Source organism: Urocitellus parryii, chromosome 3, assembly GCF_045843805.1.
Source record: "Urocitellus parryii isolate mUroPar1 chromosome 3, mUroPar1.hap1, whole genome shotgun sequence".
NCBI classification, from domain to species: Eukaryota; Metazoa; Chordata; class Mammalia; order Rodentia; family Sciuridae; genus Urocitellus; species Urocitellus parryii.
Genome location: NC_135533.1, coordinates 19,083,423 through 19,100,423, shown reverse-complemented (window position 1 = coordinate 19,100,423; position 17,001 = coordinate 19,083,423). Strand labels below are relative to the sequence as shown.

General features: G+C 42.2%; 1 protein-coding gene across 1 annotated transcript; it reads left to right on the top strand.

Moving 5' to 3' along the window:
• The first annotated feature begins 3,853 nt into the window (after positions 1-3,853).
• On the top strand, positions 3,854-15,694 carry Akr1b10 (aldo-keto reductase family 1 member B10). The gene is made up of 10 exons (XM_026379918.2): positions 3,854-3,984; positions 5,322-5,489; positions 6,690-6,806; positions 7,935-8,012; positions 10,976-11,098; positions 11,339-11,445; positions 11,863-11,944; positions 12,842-12,925; positions 13,749-13,831; positions 15,246-15,694. Exons 1-10 carry the CDS (start codon positions 3,919-3,921, stop codon positions 15,286-15,288), a joined length of 951 nt encoding a protein of 316 aa, XP_026235703.2. The 5' UTR covers positions 3,854-3,918; the 3' UTR covers positions 15,289-15,694.
• The last annotated feature ends 1,307 nt before the right edge of the window (positions 15,695-17,001 follow it).

Below are 17,001 nucleotides of genomic sequence, written 5' to 3'. Positions count from 1 at the left end.
GACTCCATTTTACCCTGAGACCCCATGTCATGTAAGAAATGCTTCTCCCATGAGAAAACTCCACCTCTGCCATCCTGATCCTGCTTAGCACACCCTGCTTAGAAACGCAAATGTTTCTGTTCTTACACAATGCAAAATTGTTCTCTTTTTGGTTCCCATTTTTCTTGGACAGTGTACCCTGTCAGAGAATGGTTGTCTAGACGTTAGTAACCATTCTTTAACGTGTACCCAACTAAGGTCGTTTTGACTCCCTTCACCTTCTGCTTCTGATTTTAGGTCTCATGATGTTTGTTTATGGCTTTGAATCATAGCAACAGCCACTTATGATTAATGTGATTTGGGACTATAAAGGTGCGCTCTCAGCCTTGCAGGGAGTTGAAGGGTATAGACTTGCAGGCCGCTCCTTGGCCCTCCAGCTGGTGAATAAAGATGGTTCTGTCTCCTGCTTTAAGATTGACTTGGTGATTTATCCTAATCTCGCCATAACATTTTGGAGGCCCCAGCAAGATGATCACTGCAGTGAAGGCTGTGGCTCTCTGGCGCACAGGTGTCCCAGATCCTCTGACGCAGAGAGGTGCCCTCCCCTCTCTAGCTGTGGGAGCTCTCTGCTTTGTGAGGGTCTGGACCTCCTGTGGTGACCAACTGGAGCCCACCCATAGAAGCTCTGATATGACTCACATCTGTAATCCAGTGGCTTTAAAGGAGGACAGATCTGCATAATGTTGGGAGGTACCTCATTTATTCTTTCCATTTGAGTCGATTGTAAGATTGTAAAGCAGTGGAGGTTCCTAGTGCCTAACTGTAAATCTTTAGAAGTGTATCAGGGGCTCTCCTCTGGGGGTGTGTAAAGTGCTTGATTGTAAAGCCTAAAGATGTACAAGTGATCCAAATACCTTTGGTTCACGTGGTCAAACAATTAATAAAATGTCAATGTCTATAAAATGTCTAATATCCATTTTTTTTCTAGGATTTTTCTTCATCAAGAAAGAGATGGCTGATGCTATTCAATACACTTGTCTGATGTCTTGGTTTTAAAAATAAGTAAATTAGATTTGACATACGTGGGATTGATCATGGATGTGTTTGTTAGAGATATCTAATTGGTTTACAGAATGAAAGCACTAACTGTTAAATATAACATCAAGTATTCTTAACTCCTTCAATTCTATAAATTAACATACTTAAACATTACTGGTGTTTTCATAAATCGGTAAAAATTGCTCTGTGTCATTACTAAAAACTTGGTTATTAAGAGTTAAATGTACCAAAAGGTATAATTCTATAACTGCGTTTCAAATAGAGTACTGTAAATATCATAAAGTATTTCTCCTGCAGGTTTCAAATAGAGTAATTTGTCTAAATTCAGAAATTTACAAGGGTTGCTTCAGAGTGTAAATTTTTAAAAGGGGGTCAAATGATAGGAAAAAAGTTTAAAGATTCTAAATATAAAAAATGTTTCTAGGTAAGAAAGTCTTCATGTGGCAAAGTTATAATGCATCTAAGTAAACAATAGAGGGTCTAATTAAGTGACAAAAAGATCTATATAAATAAAGGGTAAATTTTAAAAGATTTGCGTGTAACTAAGTGTTGCAATAGGCGAAAAGTGCGACTTATGCAGTTGAGGGGGAGAAATGAAGAATGTTCATGCGCTTCTGCCCTTTTCAATGCTTTATTCACTCAAATCACTGATTACAATTCCACTCTATGGATTCCAGAAAATGACAATCCTTAATGCTAGGCACTGCGATAGATATAATCAATTCACAGCAAACAATTCTAGATTCATTCTGAGCACTGCAAACATGCTTAATCATGACAGGCTTGTGACAGTCATTCCCTCTGTGCGCTAAGCTCAAGTGCTAGGTCTAAAGTCTCAAGCCTTAGGGTCCAGCAGATGCACAGGCACTCAGACGGTGGTGATCAGATCAGGAACCAAGATAGGCTTCTCCTGGGGTGGAGCTGACGGCTGGCTGAGGAGGTGGTCAAAGAGAGAAGTCCTTTTCTCACCAGGGTCAAGAGGCTGCTGTAGAGTTTGAGAGCGGTGAGAACAACACAGAGGATCAGGCAGATGAGAAGAGTTGGGATGTCAGTCCAGGTCCTCATCAAGCTCTCAGACTTGTGTGCATCAGTGTTGGCTGGCTGAATGTCTGTTCATTTGCTCCTTCATTTACACTAAATTTTGGGGCTTCTGACTACCCTTTCAATCCCTATCAGCTGCTACCGGATTTCTCAGTGACGTCGTTCGTTCTGAGGTTAAAGCATCTGTTCTCCTGGTCCAAACCCTGATTTTCTTGCTTCTCATTTTTTATCAGGGCAAGAGCAATGCCAGAGACTTCACTCAGAGTTTGTCAGGGTGGGGAGAAGTGACTTGTTTACGCCTGAGGGCCATACTGGAGGACTCTGTAGGTGTGCCTGGTGAGACTGCAGGTTTCAAAGTGGAGTTTTTAAAATGGAGTTGCTTAGGCTAAAGTCTAAGGCTATCCTTACACTAAGTTGGTTAAAAAGAAGTAATATGATCAGTTAAAACTATTCAAGTTTGTTCCCTAAAGTCAAATATTAATGTACTAATTATGTACATCAAATATTAATGTACTAATATAAATCATTTTAATCTTTAATTTAAAATGACAAGGATTTCTTAAAGCATTAATTTATTCTTAATATTGTGTCTGTTAAGTTTTATTTTCTAGAACAACTAGTCTTAAGAAATTAAGGTTTGTACAACTGGTTAAACAACAACTGATATTTTAGGGGACTGTACTATATTACAAAGTCTAAATTTTTCTTTAAGATCTAGACTTGGATAATATAAAACATAAATATAATTATGACATTATTACTCTTCTTTGCATATTAAATATGCTCATATCTTCCAGGTATAAAAGTCTTTAAAGAAAAAGGTTTAAAGAAGCATTTTATCAAGCTGGTGTTCTCCAAACTAAAGTTGACTGTAATGGTCGTTTCGACTTATAAGGATAACAGATTTTATTGGGGATTTAGTTATATCATTAATTGTTTTTTAACCAAACCTAAACCTTAGGTTACTTTTTACAGTTGGATAAATGTAAATGTATTTCTAAAAGTTAATGAGAGCCTAATCAGCAATTTAGTGAGGCCCTAATCAACTCAGTGAGACCCTGTCTTTAAATAAAATATAGAAACAGGATAGGGATGTGGCTTGGGGGGTTGAATGCCCCTGGATTAAATTCTCAGTACCAGAGAGAGAGACTTTCCCTTGCCTCAACAAACTATGTCCATCCCCGCCAAAGTCAATAGATCTTTGGAGAATCTTCCATTGTGTGTGACACTTAAGGGTTAACAAACCATTAAGTGTCAGTCACAAAGTCATTCATAACTTTTTTTTTTTTTTTTAACTAGGAACATTTTGCAGGAGTTGTTAATCTGTAATTTACAGCAATCAGGTTTACTACAAGAACCTTTTTCTTTTGCCAGGCATCGTGGCACTCTCCTGTAATCCCAGCCACTCTGGAGGCTGAGAATCCCAAGTTCAAAGCCAGTTTCAGCAATTTAGGGAGTCCCTAAGCAATTAAGGGAGATCCTGTCTCAAATGAAAAGGACTGGGGATGTGGCTCCGTGGTTAAGCGCCTCTGGGTTCAATCCCTAGTACCAATATAAATAAATAAAATAATAAATAAAAATAATTTTTTTCCCTCAATTCTGGAAGTTGAACCCAGGACTACATGCAAACCCAGGCACGCACTCTGCCTCTGAGGTTTGTCCCCAGCACCAGCAATTAATTTTACAAAAGAACTTCCTGTTCTAGTGTCTGCGCTTGGCTCTGGCTCCTCCTCTTGGGCCAGGGCCAGCCTCCCTAACCAGGATTTAAAGGGACTGTGAGCCTCATTACCAGGACACCAGACATCTATTTGCTCTCTCAAAGCCATTTCTGCACCAACCATGGCCACCTTCGTGGAGCTCAGCACCAAAGCCAAGATGCCCATTTTGGGTCTGGGCACCTGGAAGGTAAATATGCAAATTTTAGGAGGCCTGCTTCCCTCCAGGGTTGTCTGAATACTTTTCTCTGTAGTCAGTTGGGGCAGGGGCTTAAAGAGGTGAAATTCAGCTCTAGAGCTGAATTTCTCTGGGCTGATGGAGGCTGGAAAGTTACAGACTGGCTTTTCTGGGCAGGGTGAGTGCTTCACTAGCGAGTATCAAGTTTCCAGCACAAGTTGGACTTTCTAAAAAAAGAAAGAGGGGAAGAAAGAGAAACAAAAAGTACAGGGCAGCTACTCTCTGCAGTCTTTTTCTTCTAAAACACTGCTTAGTTCTGGGACATGCAGAGAGGGGCTCAGCATTTCTTGGCCTTGGGTTTGGTGATGGCTGAGTGATTGTGAGGATCCAGAGCTCTAATAAGGAGGGCTCGGGGTGTAGTACAGTGGTAGAGCGCCCTGAGTTCAATACCCAGTAACTTAACAAAACAACTCTGACCCAACCCAGGCTACAGAATCAATATTTGCTTTACTGAGATCCCCAGTGGTTGTCATGCTCATTAAACTCTGAGAAGTACTGGGATCACAGACAGCCTGGGTCATCACAGAGTCAGGAGCGAAGGTCCCACTCTGGCTGTGTTATTGTCAGCAGGCAAAATGCTAAAGGCACCTCCCGGGCCTCAGGAAGCAGATTCACTGGCCTCTCTTGGAATTTTAACTCTTGCCCTTTTTTTTTTTTTTTTTTTTTTTTTTTTTTTACCATTTCCCTCAATGCTGACATCACCTTAGCTAGTTTCCAAGATCCATCTTTGGAACCCTTCTCTCCTCATGGCTCATCTTGCTGAGTCATTCCTCTGTGTCTCTCTCTCTTTTCTCTCTTTTCTTTTTTTTTTTTTTTTTTTTTTTTTATACTCAGGTCATTCTACCACTGGTCTATATCCCCAGCCATTTTGACTTTTTATTTTGAGATAAGGTCTTGCTAAGTAAGTTGCTGAGGTTAGCCTTGAACTTGTGCTCTTCCTGCCCCTGCCTCCCGGGTCACCTCCTGGCTCACTGGGATTACAGGTGTGCGCCATCACACCTGACCTCCTGAGTTACTTCAGGTCTAGTTTTCAGCCTGGCTTTGAGAACACTGAAGTGGAAGCTATCCATATTTTCCAGCAACTGGAGATACTTCAGGACTTACCTGAATTACAGAGGAATGAATTGGCTTTTAGGTAGGATAGGGCTCCAGGTCACAATCATAAAATTAATTAATTTGTTTTTCTTTTGAAAAGTTTTCCAAAGTGAGTTTTATTCCCTGTTTTCCCCTGGCAAATGGGACCTAGATTTGGAGGAAAAGGAACTGATGGCCTTTTCTGTGCCTTTTAGTCTCCCCCGAACAAAGTCAAAGAAGCCGTGAAGGTGGCCATTGATGCAGGCTATCGCCACATAGACTGTGCCTACGTCTATCAGAATGAGAATGAGGTGGGAGAAGCCATCCAAGAGAAGATCCAGGAGAAGGTGGTGAAGCGGGAGGACCTCTTTATTGTGAGCAAGGTACGTATGGCCCATTTGGTGGGAGGACTGGACTTCAAGGCAGGCAGAAGTAGGTGGATGTGGTCAGTGCCAAGAACCCTCCCAGCCTTTCCTCTATGTCCATGTTAACCCAGCTCTCTTCATGTGGGCCTTTAGTACGTCCCTCAATACAACATCCACATGAGTACTGACATGTGAAAGATACTGCCATAGTCCCACCCACCTGAGTGGGGCTGGCTCCAGTGCCCTGTCTTCCCTGTTTTCTATCAATGGGATCCCTCTGCCCAGTGACGATCAGAGGCTAAGGGTGCAAACAGTGATGGATCCTGACGCCAGACCTTCAGCACTGTGGTCTCAATGGATGTTGCACTGAGGTTCTTAGTCAGAGGGTTTTGGAAAATGGTGGGAGCATTTTTTATTATCATTTAGAGATTTCTTTTTATTTCAAGCCAGTAAAAACTGTGTTATAAAGTGTATAACAAAGAAGGAAAGGGATAATTGTTACATGAAGGAGTTGAAACCTGCTGGATCCATATTAGAAGCAATTCGCTAAAAAATCTGTAGTTCCAGGTCCTTGGAAAGTGCTTCTGGTAGGATAAATAGAGTAGCTGTAGGCAGGGCCCCATCTGAAAAAATTCCTTATCAAATCATCAGTTGGGGCCTGATAGACTTGAAGATACGGGTGTATAGAATAAGGGAACATGTGCTTGAAATGTAAAAGCTAATCACAATTCCTACCCTCAGCTGAGAGCCAAGGAAGGGAATAACACAGCTACAAAAATATTTAATTAGTGGCCAAATATTTTAACCAACGTCAGAAACAGAATGTTGAGAGTGTGAAAAAATAAATTGGCCTGATATCACAGTGTCTAGGCCCGAAATTCCAGAGACTTAGGAGGCTGAAGCAGAAGGATCACAAATTCAAGGCCAGCCTCATCAGTTTAGCCAGATCCTGTCTCAAAATAAAGTATAAAAAGGGCTGGGTAGCTCAATGGTACAGCATCCCTGGGTTCAATCCCCACTACCAAAATAAATAAATTGCGCTCATCTCAGGAAATACAGACTTGGCTGAGGACTTTGTGTGCTGGGTCACTGTCTTAACCACCTTAGTTATAAACGACCTGTTCTCAGGATGGATCATGCAAATCACAAAGCAGGGAGAGTGAGTGTGGTACAGCCTCTCTCTCCCCAGTCCTCAGGCCTTGCTGTCTCCCCCTGCAGTTGTGGTGCACCTTCTTTGAGAGGAAGCTTGTGAAGGAAGCTTGTCGGAAGACCCTCAAGGATCTGAAACTGGACTATCTGGATGTCTATCTTATTCATTGGCCCCAGGGATTTCAGGTTTGAACTACTCCTGAGCAGATAGATGCCAGAAAATAACTGTGCCAGGATGGGGGTATCCAATGGACAGGAGTTCTTGTGCAGAGCAGGAAGGTGCTGGTCTGGAAGAGAGGCCTAGATGACACGTGGCCACTGAGGTAGGCACGTGCTTAAGTTTTCTTGCAGTTGCATCTGAGAGAGAGAGTGATTTCTGGCAACCCAAATAAGCTGCAACTGCCATGTGGACTTTGTCTTGATTGTGTGCCTCCCAGGAGAACTCTTGGGATACTCTTGCATAACATTATCTCAGGGCTCAACACTCCTGTTAATCAAAGCACACCCTGGGAGTGGCATCTTGGAGAAAAGCCCAAGTGTGGTGATACCGAAAGGTAGCCATTTCTCACTAAATAAATAGACTCTGCTTCTGCCCTGCTCCTGGAGGTGAGAGGGACATGAATTCCCAGCCTCTTCCCTCATGGTCAGCTAGGTGATGTGGTAGGCCACCCAGGCTCCTAGAAGCTGTGAGGACAGAAGTGAGTTAACATCTTCCCTAGGAAAACCATACCTTGAGATTCAACCTTTGTATATTGACCTTGAAATTAATGTTTACCTCCAAGTTTATCCGGGGTCTGATAATATAAAGTTAATGTCCATGGTGATAATGATGGCTTCTAGAATATTCTAATGATGGATTGTAAAATCAATCCAGTAGTTTATAAAATGTAAGAATTTCCATGCCACAATAGACTGATATGGAGATTTTATTGAAACTCACTATCTACAAGTGTGTTCTCCAGAGCTTGATAAAAATAGTGTGCATATGTGGGTATAAAAATGGGAATCAGAGCCAGGCACAGTGGTGCATGCCTGTAATCCCACTGGCTCAAGAGGCTGAGGTGGGAAGATCATGAGTTCAAAGTCAGTCTCCACAAAAGTGAGGTGCTAAGCAACTCAGAAAGACCCTGTCTCTAAATAAAATACAAAATAGGGCTGGGGATGTGGCTCAGTGATTGAGGGCCCCTGAGTACTCCAGTACCCTGCCCACCCCACCCCCGCCAAAAAAGTAGAAATCAGGATCTGGAAACCTTGTTCAACAGGACCACGTATCCAGATGCATATTACAATAAGCTTTTTATTCTCCTTTTACAGGCTGGGAAGGACTTATTCCCCAAAGATGATAAAGGCAACAACCTCATCAGTAAAGAAACATTCTTGGATGCCTGGGAGGTAGGTTCCAGTTTCTTCTAAGTGTGTTGGGAGAAAAAAAAAAAATTTCCCTCGGTCATGGATGAAACTCCATGAAGGAGGCGTTGTGTCTAACTCCACCACTGTTATCCTCCAGTTTTTCTCACTCCTTCCTTATCACCTTTGGACTCAGAGTCCATCTGACATGATTTACATTTTCAAGGCTAAAACTGTGTTCTCAAATGAGATTATAGATATAATGTACCCTAATTTGGGGGATACACATGCTATTCCAAAGCCATGGGAGGAAATTTTAAAAAGGCATTTTGACTTGAGTTTGTAGGTGTTAGCTGAGTAACCTTGGATCAGTTATTTAACTCCTGAAATATTCAGTTTCTTATTTTTTAAAAATACTATAGATAGGTGGGTACAGTGGCACACTCCTGTAATCCTCGAAACTCAGGAGGTTAAGGCAGGATGATGGCAAGTTCAAGGCTAGCCTCAGAAAATTCGCAAGACCCTAAGCAATTTAGAGAGACCCTGTTGCAAAATAAAAAAATAAAACAGAGCTTGAGATGTGGATCAGTGGTCAAGTGCCCCTGGGTTCAATTCCCAGTACCAATAAATAAATAAATAAATTCCTTAATTAAATAAAATAAAAAGGACTGGGGATGTAGCTCAGTGGTAAAGCACCCCTGGTTTAATCTCTCTCTCTGTGTGTACACACTGATATTTGTCCTCAAGATATGGTAAAGATTAAGGTAGCCAACATGCTAAGAACTTTAATCATGGTCAATTTAATCATCTAACCATAAGAGGGAGTGCTACTAGGGAGAGTTACTTTTCCCACTTACAAATTATATGATTGAGACCTAGAAAAGTTGTTAACTTGTCGGGTCATGGAGCAAGTGTGTGGCAGAGCTGGGGTTGACTCAGGACTCAAGTTTGTCTAAGAAGTTCAACTGCATTGGTCTTTAGCAGAGCGCTTGGCAAAAAGTGAACACACATCATTCAAACATAAGGGAAAAGGAGTGCCCCTCTTCCTAGATCCAATATGACCTCATTCACATAATTTGTGTCTAAAATTAAATTAAGGCATGAAAGGTTTTCTGAAGTTTTTTTATTTTTTTGAAACGATCATGTGCTCTTGCAAAATGCCAGCAGAAAACAAGTGAATGAACAAGTCATAAATGAATAGTGACAAAGGGTTTCAGGGATCATATTGTTCTATCATCTGAGTGGGACACATTTCCTGAGTTTGTGTTGTTTTTTACCACTTAAAATAGGTTAAAACTGTCCTAGCCTGGAATTGATATGAAAAATTAAATGCAAAGTTTTTATTTTATTTTGAGACAGAGTCTCACTAAGTTTGTTCAGAAATGTTTACCCATGAGCACAGCTTTCTTGCTTTGAACCTCAGCAACCAGCAATAAGAAAATTTAGATAGCAAAAATGATGTGATATCAGGAAAAGTATAATGAAGCAGGAAAACAATCACTTTATAATGACAAGGTTGGCAATCCTGGAAATACACTTGAAAGGAATTATCTTTGGCAAGTAAATCATTAAATTTGCCTGCTAACAGCAGAAAGCTTGATACTTGGAAGTATGGGAAGAAACTATCTGAATTTCTATGGGTGGGTTTTAAAGACTGTCCTCAACCTCTCTGAGTTGTACATGAAAAGAAAAAGAAAAAAAAAAACCCAAAACTATTGGTTGTTGCCACCTGTAGTATTGCCAATGGATTTTCTCAGCAGGGATATGCCATTTATAGTTAAGTTCTGCAAGTCAAAATGATAAAAGAAGCAATGCTTTATATAATTAAGAGCCATGCCAAATTATTGAAAGTCTCATATCTCAGGGCTGGACATGCCTGTTAATAACAGTGACTCAGGGGGTTGAGGAAGGAGGATTGCAAATTGGAAGCCAGCCTTAGCAATTTAGTGAGGCCATAAGCAACTTAGTGAGACTCTGTCTCAAAATAAAATAAAAAGGACTGGGGACGTTGCTTGGTGATTAAGTACTCCTGAGCTTTACCCAGTACCAGAAAACATATAATAATATCTCAGAAGCGTGAGACTATATATAGAAGTAAATCAAATACTTTATCTTAGGAAGATGTCAATTTGTCATAATATCCAACCTTCTTCTATAATTAAATATAAATCTATGTACCAAGTGGAAGAACACCATGAATATACAAGCTGTGAGCTGGAACCCAGGGGCACTTTACTACTTAGCTACATCCCTAGTCCTTTATTTATTTATGGTACTGGGGATTCAACCCAGAGTTGTTTAACCACTGATCCACATCACCAGCCCTTTTCTGCATTTTATTTAGAGACAGGGTCTTACTAAGTTGCCTAGGACCTTGCTAAGTTGCTAAGGCTGGCTTTGAATTTGGGATCCTCCTATGTCAGCTTCCTGAGCTGCTGGGATTACAGGTATGCACCACCATGCCCAGACCTTTTAATTTTTTATTTTTAGACAGGGTATTGCTAAGTTGCTGAAGATCCTGCTAAACTGCTGAGGCTGGCCTTGAACCTGCAAACCTCCTGCCTCAGCTTCTGGAGTCATTGGGATTATAAGTGTTGTATTTTTCTTTAGTGACCTTTCAAGGCATTATCCAGCCACATAGTCTAAATACTTGTTTGATGTAGTCACTAAAATATACTTATTAAGCCTGAAACTTCAAGAATAGATACTATTTTCTCTTTGCTAATGACAAAATTGTGGCCATAAAAAGAAATTTGAATTCTAGTTAACTTAGAAAAATATCAACATATTTATTTTCTTGCCACAAGTCACATTCTGTTTGAGGAAGTTTTCAGGTTTAATGATATAATGAACAATATAGTGGTTTATGTGAATGGGCTCAAAATGAAAATTTTGGCAAGACTCACAAAATAGCTTGAGATTTCAGCATTCGTTTTTGCATTAAATTGAGTGCATTAATTTGATAGGTCAACTTTGTCATATGTATTCACTATTCCTTTTCATTGCAGGTCATGGAGGAGCTGGTGGATGAGGGGTTGGTGAAAGCTCTTGGTGTTTCCAACTTCAACCACTTCCAGATTGAAAAGATCTTGAATAAGCCTGGACTCAAATATAAACCAGTGACTAACCAGGTAAATTCTATTCAACGAAAGGGTCCTGCCCTATTACTACTTAACATTAGGAGGCAAGTCCAATGCTATATACTGAGTCTAGTCTCAGGGATCAGTGGTAATGATGCTTTCAGGGTGGTGGAAGACAGATCTCAGGGTCTGGTTTAGTAAGTCTGTCAATATATTGTGTGTAGAACGTTCTGTGAACCATTCAAAATGCAAGCAAACTTTCCTAATGATGGAGATTGTTCATACTTGCAGGTCGAGTGCCACCCATACCTCACCCAGGAGAAACTGATCCAATATTGCCATTCTAAGGGCATCACTGTTACAGCCTACAGCCCCCTGGGCTCTCCAGATAGACCTTGGTGAGGCTTCTGAGTGGTGGGTCTTTGTCTTAGTACTCTTAAAAACATTACTTTATAACTAGTTGAGTTTGGTATGAATCTGTAAGTCACCAGAAAGAAAAATGTGTCTAAGGCAATGTGCTTAACCCCTCCAAATGGGATTATGGTGGGAAAGAATGGGAGTTTAAAAAGAAAGTGCAACACTTCTGACCCTCTGAGAATACTCCAGTGCTAGACCAGGCTTGGTGAAATGCTGAGGCTCCAGAGCCCGTGGATGGACTGGCTCATGGGAAAGACACAGAGCTTCTGGGTTTCTCCTGTTGGTGTCTCAAATGGAGAAGGCTCTGATGCCTAGCCTCGAGATTGACATTGGAGTGATGTGCTTATGCATTTGGTAACCATGGTGATTATTCATAACAGCTAACTTTCTGCTTCTAGGGCTAAACCCGAAGACCCTTCACTATTGGAGGACCCTAAGATCAAGGAGATTGCTGCAAGGCACAAAAAATCCCCGGCCCAGGTACAATGTGGGGTTTTTTTGCTTTTTCTCTTTATCCAGCAATCCATTCATTCTACAGTCTTCTGTTTTATTCCTTGTATTGTCTTCATTTGACTCATTAGAGGGGAGGGAAACAGGAAGTGAAGCACACTCATGTGCCTTCTTGGAAGTCTTGTTAGGACCCCCAGGAAATACAGTGGGTGTCAATGAAACAAGGTTTATTAGTCAGCTTTCTGTTGTTGAGAAAATCAACGGAAAGGAGAAAAGATTTATTTTGGCTCAGGGTTTCAATATTTCAGTCTGTGGTCATTTGGCCTCATCACTTTGGGCCTTGGTGAGCCATGTATGGGCCAGGTGTGGTGGAGCAAAGGTGCTGACATCATAGGTGCGGGGCCGGGGGGGGAATGAGAGAGAGGGAGAGAAAGAGAAAGAGAGACCCTTCAAACAAAGGCCAGTGACCTACTTCCAACTAGGTTCACAGCTCTCTGAAGTTTCCACCACCTCCAAATAGTGCCACACTTGGGGACCGAGCCTTCAATCCATGAGCCTTTGGGGGTATTCCAGGTCCAAACTCTAACACAAGTATGGCCTCTGTCTATTGGCTTCCTACCAAGTTGTCTAGCTGAACCACAGAGAATGGTTTGGGGTTCATATGCCGTCTGTACCACATGTCAGCCTTATGACCTCTAAGGACACCTTCGTTTCTAAACAAGGAAAACCATAGGGTTTTCCCATAACCTGCTAGTTAGGGAGGGAAGGGGAGAACTGGCCAGTGTCTCTAATGGTTAAGCACTTGGTCCAACATTCACTGTTGTAGCTAAAGCCTCAGTGAGCTACAGAGATATTTTATTTTTCCTTTTTCTGGGAGAGGGGGGTCCTTGTGGACAAGTAGAAATATGAAGTCCTCTTTCTTTACAGGTTCTGATCCGGTTGCATATCCAGAGGAATGTGGTGGTGATCCCCAAGTCTGTGACCCCAGAACGTATTCTCGAGAACTTTCAGGTGAGATCTATCTGATCACCTGCTATTCCCCAGTGGAGGAGGCGGCAAGGGGGACTCTCTCTCCAGGTTTTTCATCTCATCCCTGTGTATTAGTGGCTCCCACCATCTTCTCCACTCTTAAGTCAGGAATCTGGCCTCAGAGCTGAGAGAAATGATCACAGGATGTGCTAGGGCAGTGACAGAGAAGCCCTGTCAGATCTGAGCCCACTGAGAAGGTTCCTAGTTGCCCTTGAGCAGTCAGGTCATGGGCCACCCGAGAGACCGCCTAGCAGCAGATGAGAGATGGACTGTACTTGAAGAACTGTCCTTCTAGAAGAACCTATGTGAACAGGATGCCGTATAAACTGAGGTTTAATACCTACAAGTCTGCTATCCCTCCTTTGGGCACATTACACCCTATAAATACTGCAGAGTCTGGTGTGGGGGGGAAGGGAGAAATGGGGGTGGGGCAGAAAAAGAGACTGGGGATCTAAGCCAAGGACACTTTATCACTGAGCTATATCCCCAGCCTCCCTCACTTTTTTAAGGGGGGGGGGTCTTGCTAAATTGCCCAGGCTGACCTTAAACTTGGTTTCCTCCTGTTTCAGTCTCCCAGGTAGCTAGAATTATGGCACATACCACCACATCTAGCTAAATACTACAGTCTTTGTGTGGGGCCCAATTTAGAGAAAAATTTATATCCACTTGACATACAAAGGACATCTGGACTCCTGTGGCCAGTTTGTGCTACAGATATGAGCTTACTCCCTGCTAAAATAACTGGAGATCTCAAATCCCAGGAATTGTCTTGCCAAGGATGTTTTGGAATTCTTTTCCTTTCCAGGTCTTTGACTTCAAATTGAGTGATGAGGAGATGGCGACCTTACTCAGCTTCAACAGAAACTGGAGGATCTGTAACCTGACTGAGTAAGTGTCAATGGGTTAATAAGAAAGATCATGGGGTTTTGTTTGTTTTGAAGAGGTAGAGGATTAGCTGGAAAGATTGGAAGGCAGCCGCATCTATATTTGTCTTTTAGTACTATTTTCTTGTTGTTTTTGAGTACCCCTATTGGAGTCCTGGGGAATCATTCTGGAAAGACATATTCCTAATTGCTGCTCATTATCTGAACTTCTGAATGTAGAGCTAGAATTTCAAGAGAAGAGGTGTCATTGCTCTGTAGGAGGCAGAAGTTTCCATTCATTCATTCACTCAGCAGTTTACTGGTCATCTACAATGTGCCAGGCATTTTCTAGGTGTTTGGGAGATCACACTTTGTACAAAGTTCCTGCTGCCACAGTCTTAAATTCTAGTTAGGGAGAACAAAAGTAACTCAAAATATATATGTCAGATAGTAACAAATTATACAGGAAAATAAAGAAGGGTAAAGGGGATAGGAAGAGGTGGGTCCTGGGGAGGTTGGGACTTAATATTGAGTAGGTGAGGGAAGGTTTTGCTGATAAGGTGACAGTTGAGCAGAAACCTGAAGAAAGTAAAAAATAATCCATGTGGATTTGGGGAAGAAGAGTGTTTTGGGCAGTGAAAGCAGCAATTTCAAGGGCCTTGAGGTGAGAATGTGTTTGGAGCATTTGAATAGAGAGGGCAGTGAGGCTGGAGTGGAATGGATGACAGGAAGAGTAGGAGGGATGAGGCTGGAGAGAGGTGTCCAGGCTCAGAGCAGACACAGAGGGCGTAAACCATGAGAGGGACTTTCATTTTAGCTCTGAGCTGAGAAACCATTGGAGGATTTTGAACCGAGGGCTGGCAGGATTTGACTTAACATGTTTATGATGCCATTAGACATCTAAGAGGGAATGTCAAATACAGAGTTGGACTGGAGGATTCAGGAGTAAACCTACCTGGCTTCTCCTCCCAGCCCCACCGTTTACTTACCAGCTGTGTGGTAACTTCATCAAGTTGGCTTCTGTATCTACAAAATACGGAGGGTAGTAGTAATTACAGCAAACATCTATGGAATGTTGGCTCAGAATGTACCGGGAATCCTGAGTCCTTTACCTGTGTTGTTAAGTCAAGCATCAATTCCACTGTTATTCCCAACTCTCAGTGTTGTGAGAATGAATTGACAACACTTGTAAGGTGCCAGGCCTGGTGGAAGCCATTGAATTATGATTTCATTCTGGTGCCCTGGTCACTACTTACTTGCCTGCCTGCTTTTCTTAAATACCTCTCCCACTGATTTGAAGGAAGGTCAAGGTATGAGCTCCCTACTTAGTCCTCACAGAGTCTTGGGGGAAGGTGGCTGAGGGAGCATCAGAGAAGACTGGTTTGTTAGACCACAGTTGCTGCTTTTGTGGAACACATTCTCTCTGCTTGTTTCTGCAGCCAGGCTAATTTGCCGGACTACCCCTTCAATGCCGATTACTGAAGCTGAATCTCCTGATGAGACACCTGGTGGATTCTTTCTCTTCACTGAAGAGAAAGAATTTGCTCTCCCTGAGGTCCATTTTAACTAAATTTATATGAAATTATATTGTGCTTGATCTTGTCAGAATCTAGGCAAAATTAGAAAAAAATAGTTTATTAGTGGATTATAATTGTACATAATGGTCCATGCACGCAATATTAGTTGCTCAATCTCCTTCCCGGAACCTTCTTTCCTTCTCCTCCCTCCCCCTAAGCAAGGTTTTATTTAGATCCATATGTTGAACCAAGGAAAGGCTTATCACAGGGAAGTATGACTCAGATGAGCAAATGACTATTTCTTCCACTTATTTGATCTGAACAAATGTTTGTTAAACAACAGGGCTCTGCTACCATTGAGGATGCAAAAATAAAAATAATAAAAAAATAATGAAAGTAATCAATGTGTACTGAAAGTTCACTGTGCACCCATACACCTTGAAGTGCTTTTCCTCTCTGTGAGCTCACTGAATTCAACTTTCATCACTCCAGTTTTTCAGAAGAGGAAATGGAGGCTCAGGGAGGTCTGGGAACCTGCTCAAGGTAAACCGGGGAGTAAGTGGCTGAACCAAGTTTCCTTTTTACCCCTAGCACAGGGGATTGAACTCAGGGGGCACTCTACCAAAGAGCTATATCTCCAGCCCTTTTTGTTTTGAGACAGACTCACTAAGTTGCCAAGGCTGACCTCAAACTTGCATTCCTCCTGCTTCAGCCTCCTAAGTCTCCCTAGGATTTCAGGCATGTGCTGCTAGGCCTGGTTCTATAGTATTTTTCCTTATGTGCCACAGTCTGGCTAGACACAATTCAGGAGCCACTTGTCAAAAGAAACGAACTTTATTTTTAGAACTCTCACACCAAACCACACAGCTCCTCAGGAAAAACCTCAGAGCCCAACTGCCACCACCGGCTTCCCACAAGCCTCTTAACCTCCCCTACTCCTCCTGCTCTTGAGGCTGATTGGCTGGGTCATGTGGGCGGAGCCAAAAAAAGTCCCCCGATGAGCAGCTCCCTGGTCTGAAAGGGCGGGGAAACAGCCCAATGAGCATCACCGCAGAGGAGCCAATCAGTTGGCAGCTAGAAGTTTGCTGGCAGCTGGAAGTTTGCTGGGGCCCCTTCGGCTGTGGCTCTCAACACTTATGAAAAATTCCAGTTATATAGTATGTCCCGAAGATAACATAGTGAGCATCTGACTTACTTCAAATTAAAAAAAATTTTTTTGAGACTTTGGGGACCAAACCCAGGGCCTCATGCATGCTAAGCAAGTGCTGTACTACTGAATCAAGTCTCCAGCTTAAAAATGAAAAGAAAGCATAAAGAAATAAGTGGTTACTAATAAAGTTGAGGACCACTTCTCTTCTCATTTTCTTGACTCCCCAGAATTAATGTCCATCCTCAGATTCCTGAGTCACCTCATCCTCTGTTTGTTCTGTGCCTACTTACTTACAGATCAACTTCCTAGTCTTACCTTCTTCCATTCTGCAGGATGGTGGGGAGAGGAGGTCAACACCTGGATTTCCAGACTTCCTAGTCAGATGGTTTCCTCTGGGATTGCTTAAATGGGGTGTACTGTTAGGAGATTAGAGGGCTGGGGGAAGGGAAAAGCCCAATGTTTTCTCTTTGAGAGGTCTCTCCATTAGAAGTTAGATTTCCTCTATTTTTCTTGTGGTCCCATGCCTGG

Coding starts and splice junctions, on each gene's coding strand:
- Akr1b10 (XM_026379918.2), top strand. CDS start 3,919: ATGGCCACCTTCGTGGAGCTCAGCACCAAAGCCAAGATGCCCATTTTG. Junction 3,985..5,321: donor TGGGTCTGGGCACCTGGAAG/GTAAATATGCAA, acceptor TGTGCCTTTTAG/TCTCCCCCGAACAAAGTCAA. Junction 11,446..11,862: donor GGCTCTCCAGATAGACCTTG/GTGAGGCTTCTG, acceptor TTCTGCTTCTAG/GGCTAAACCCGAAGACCCTT.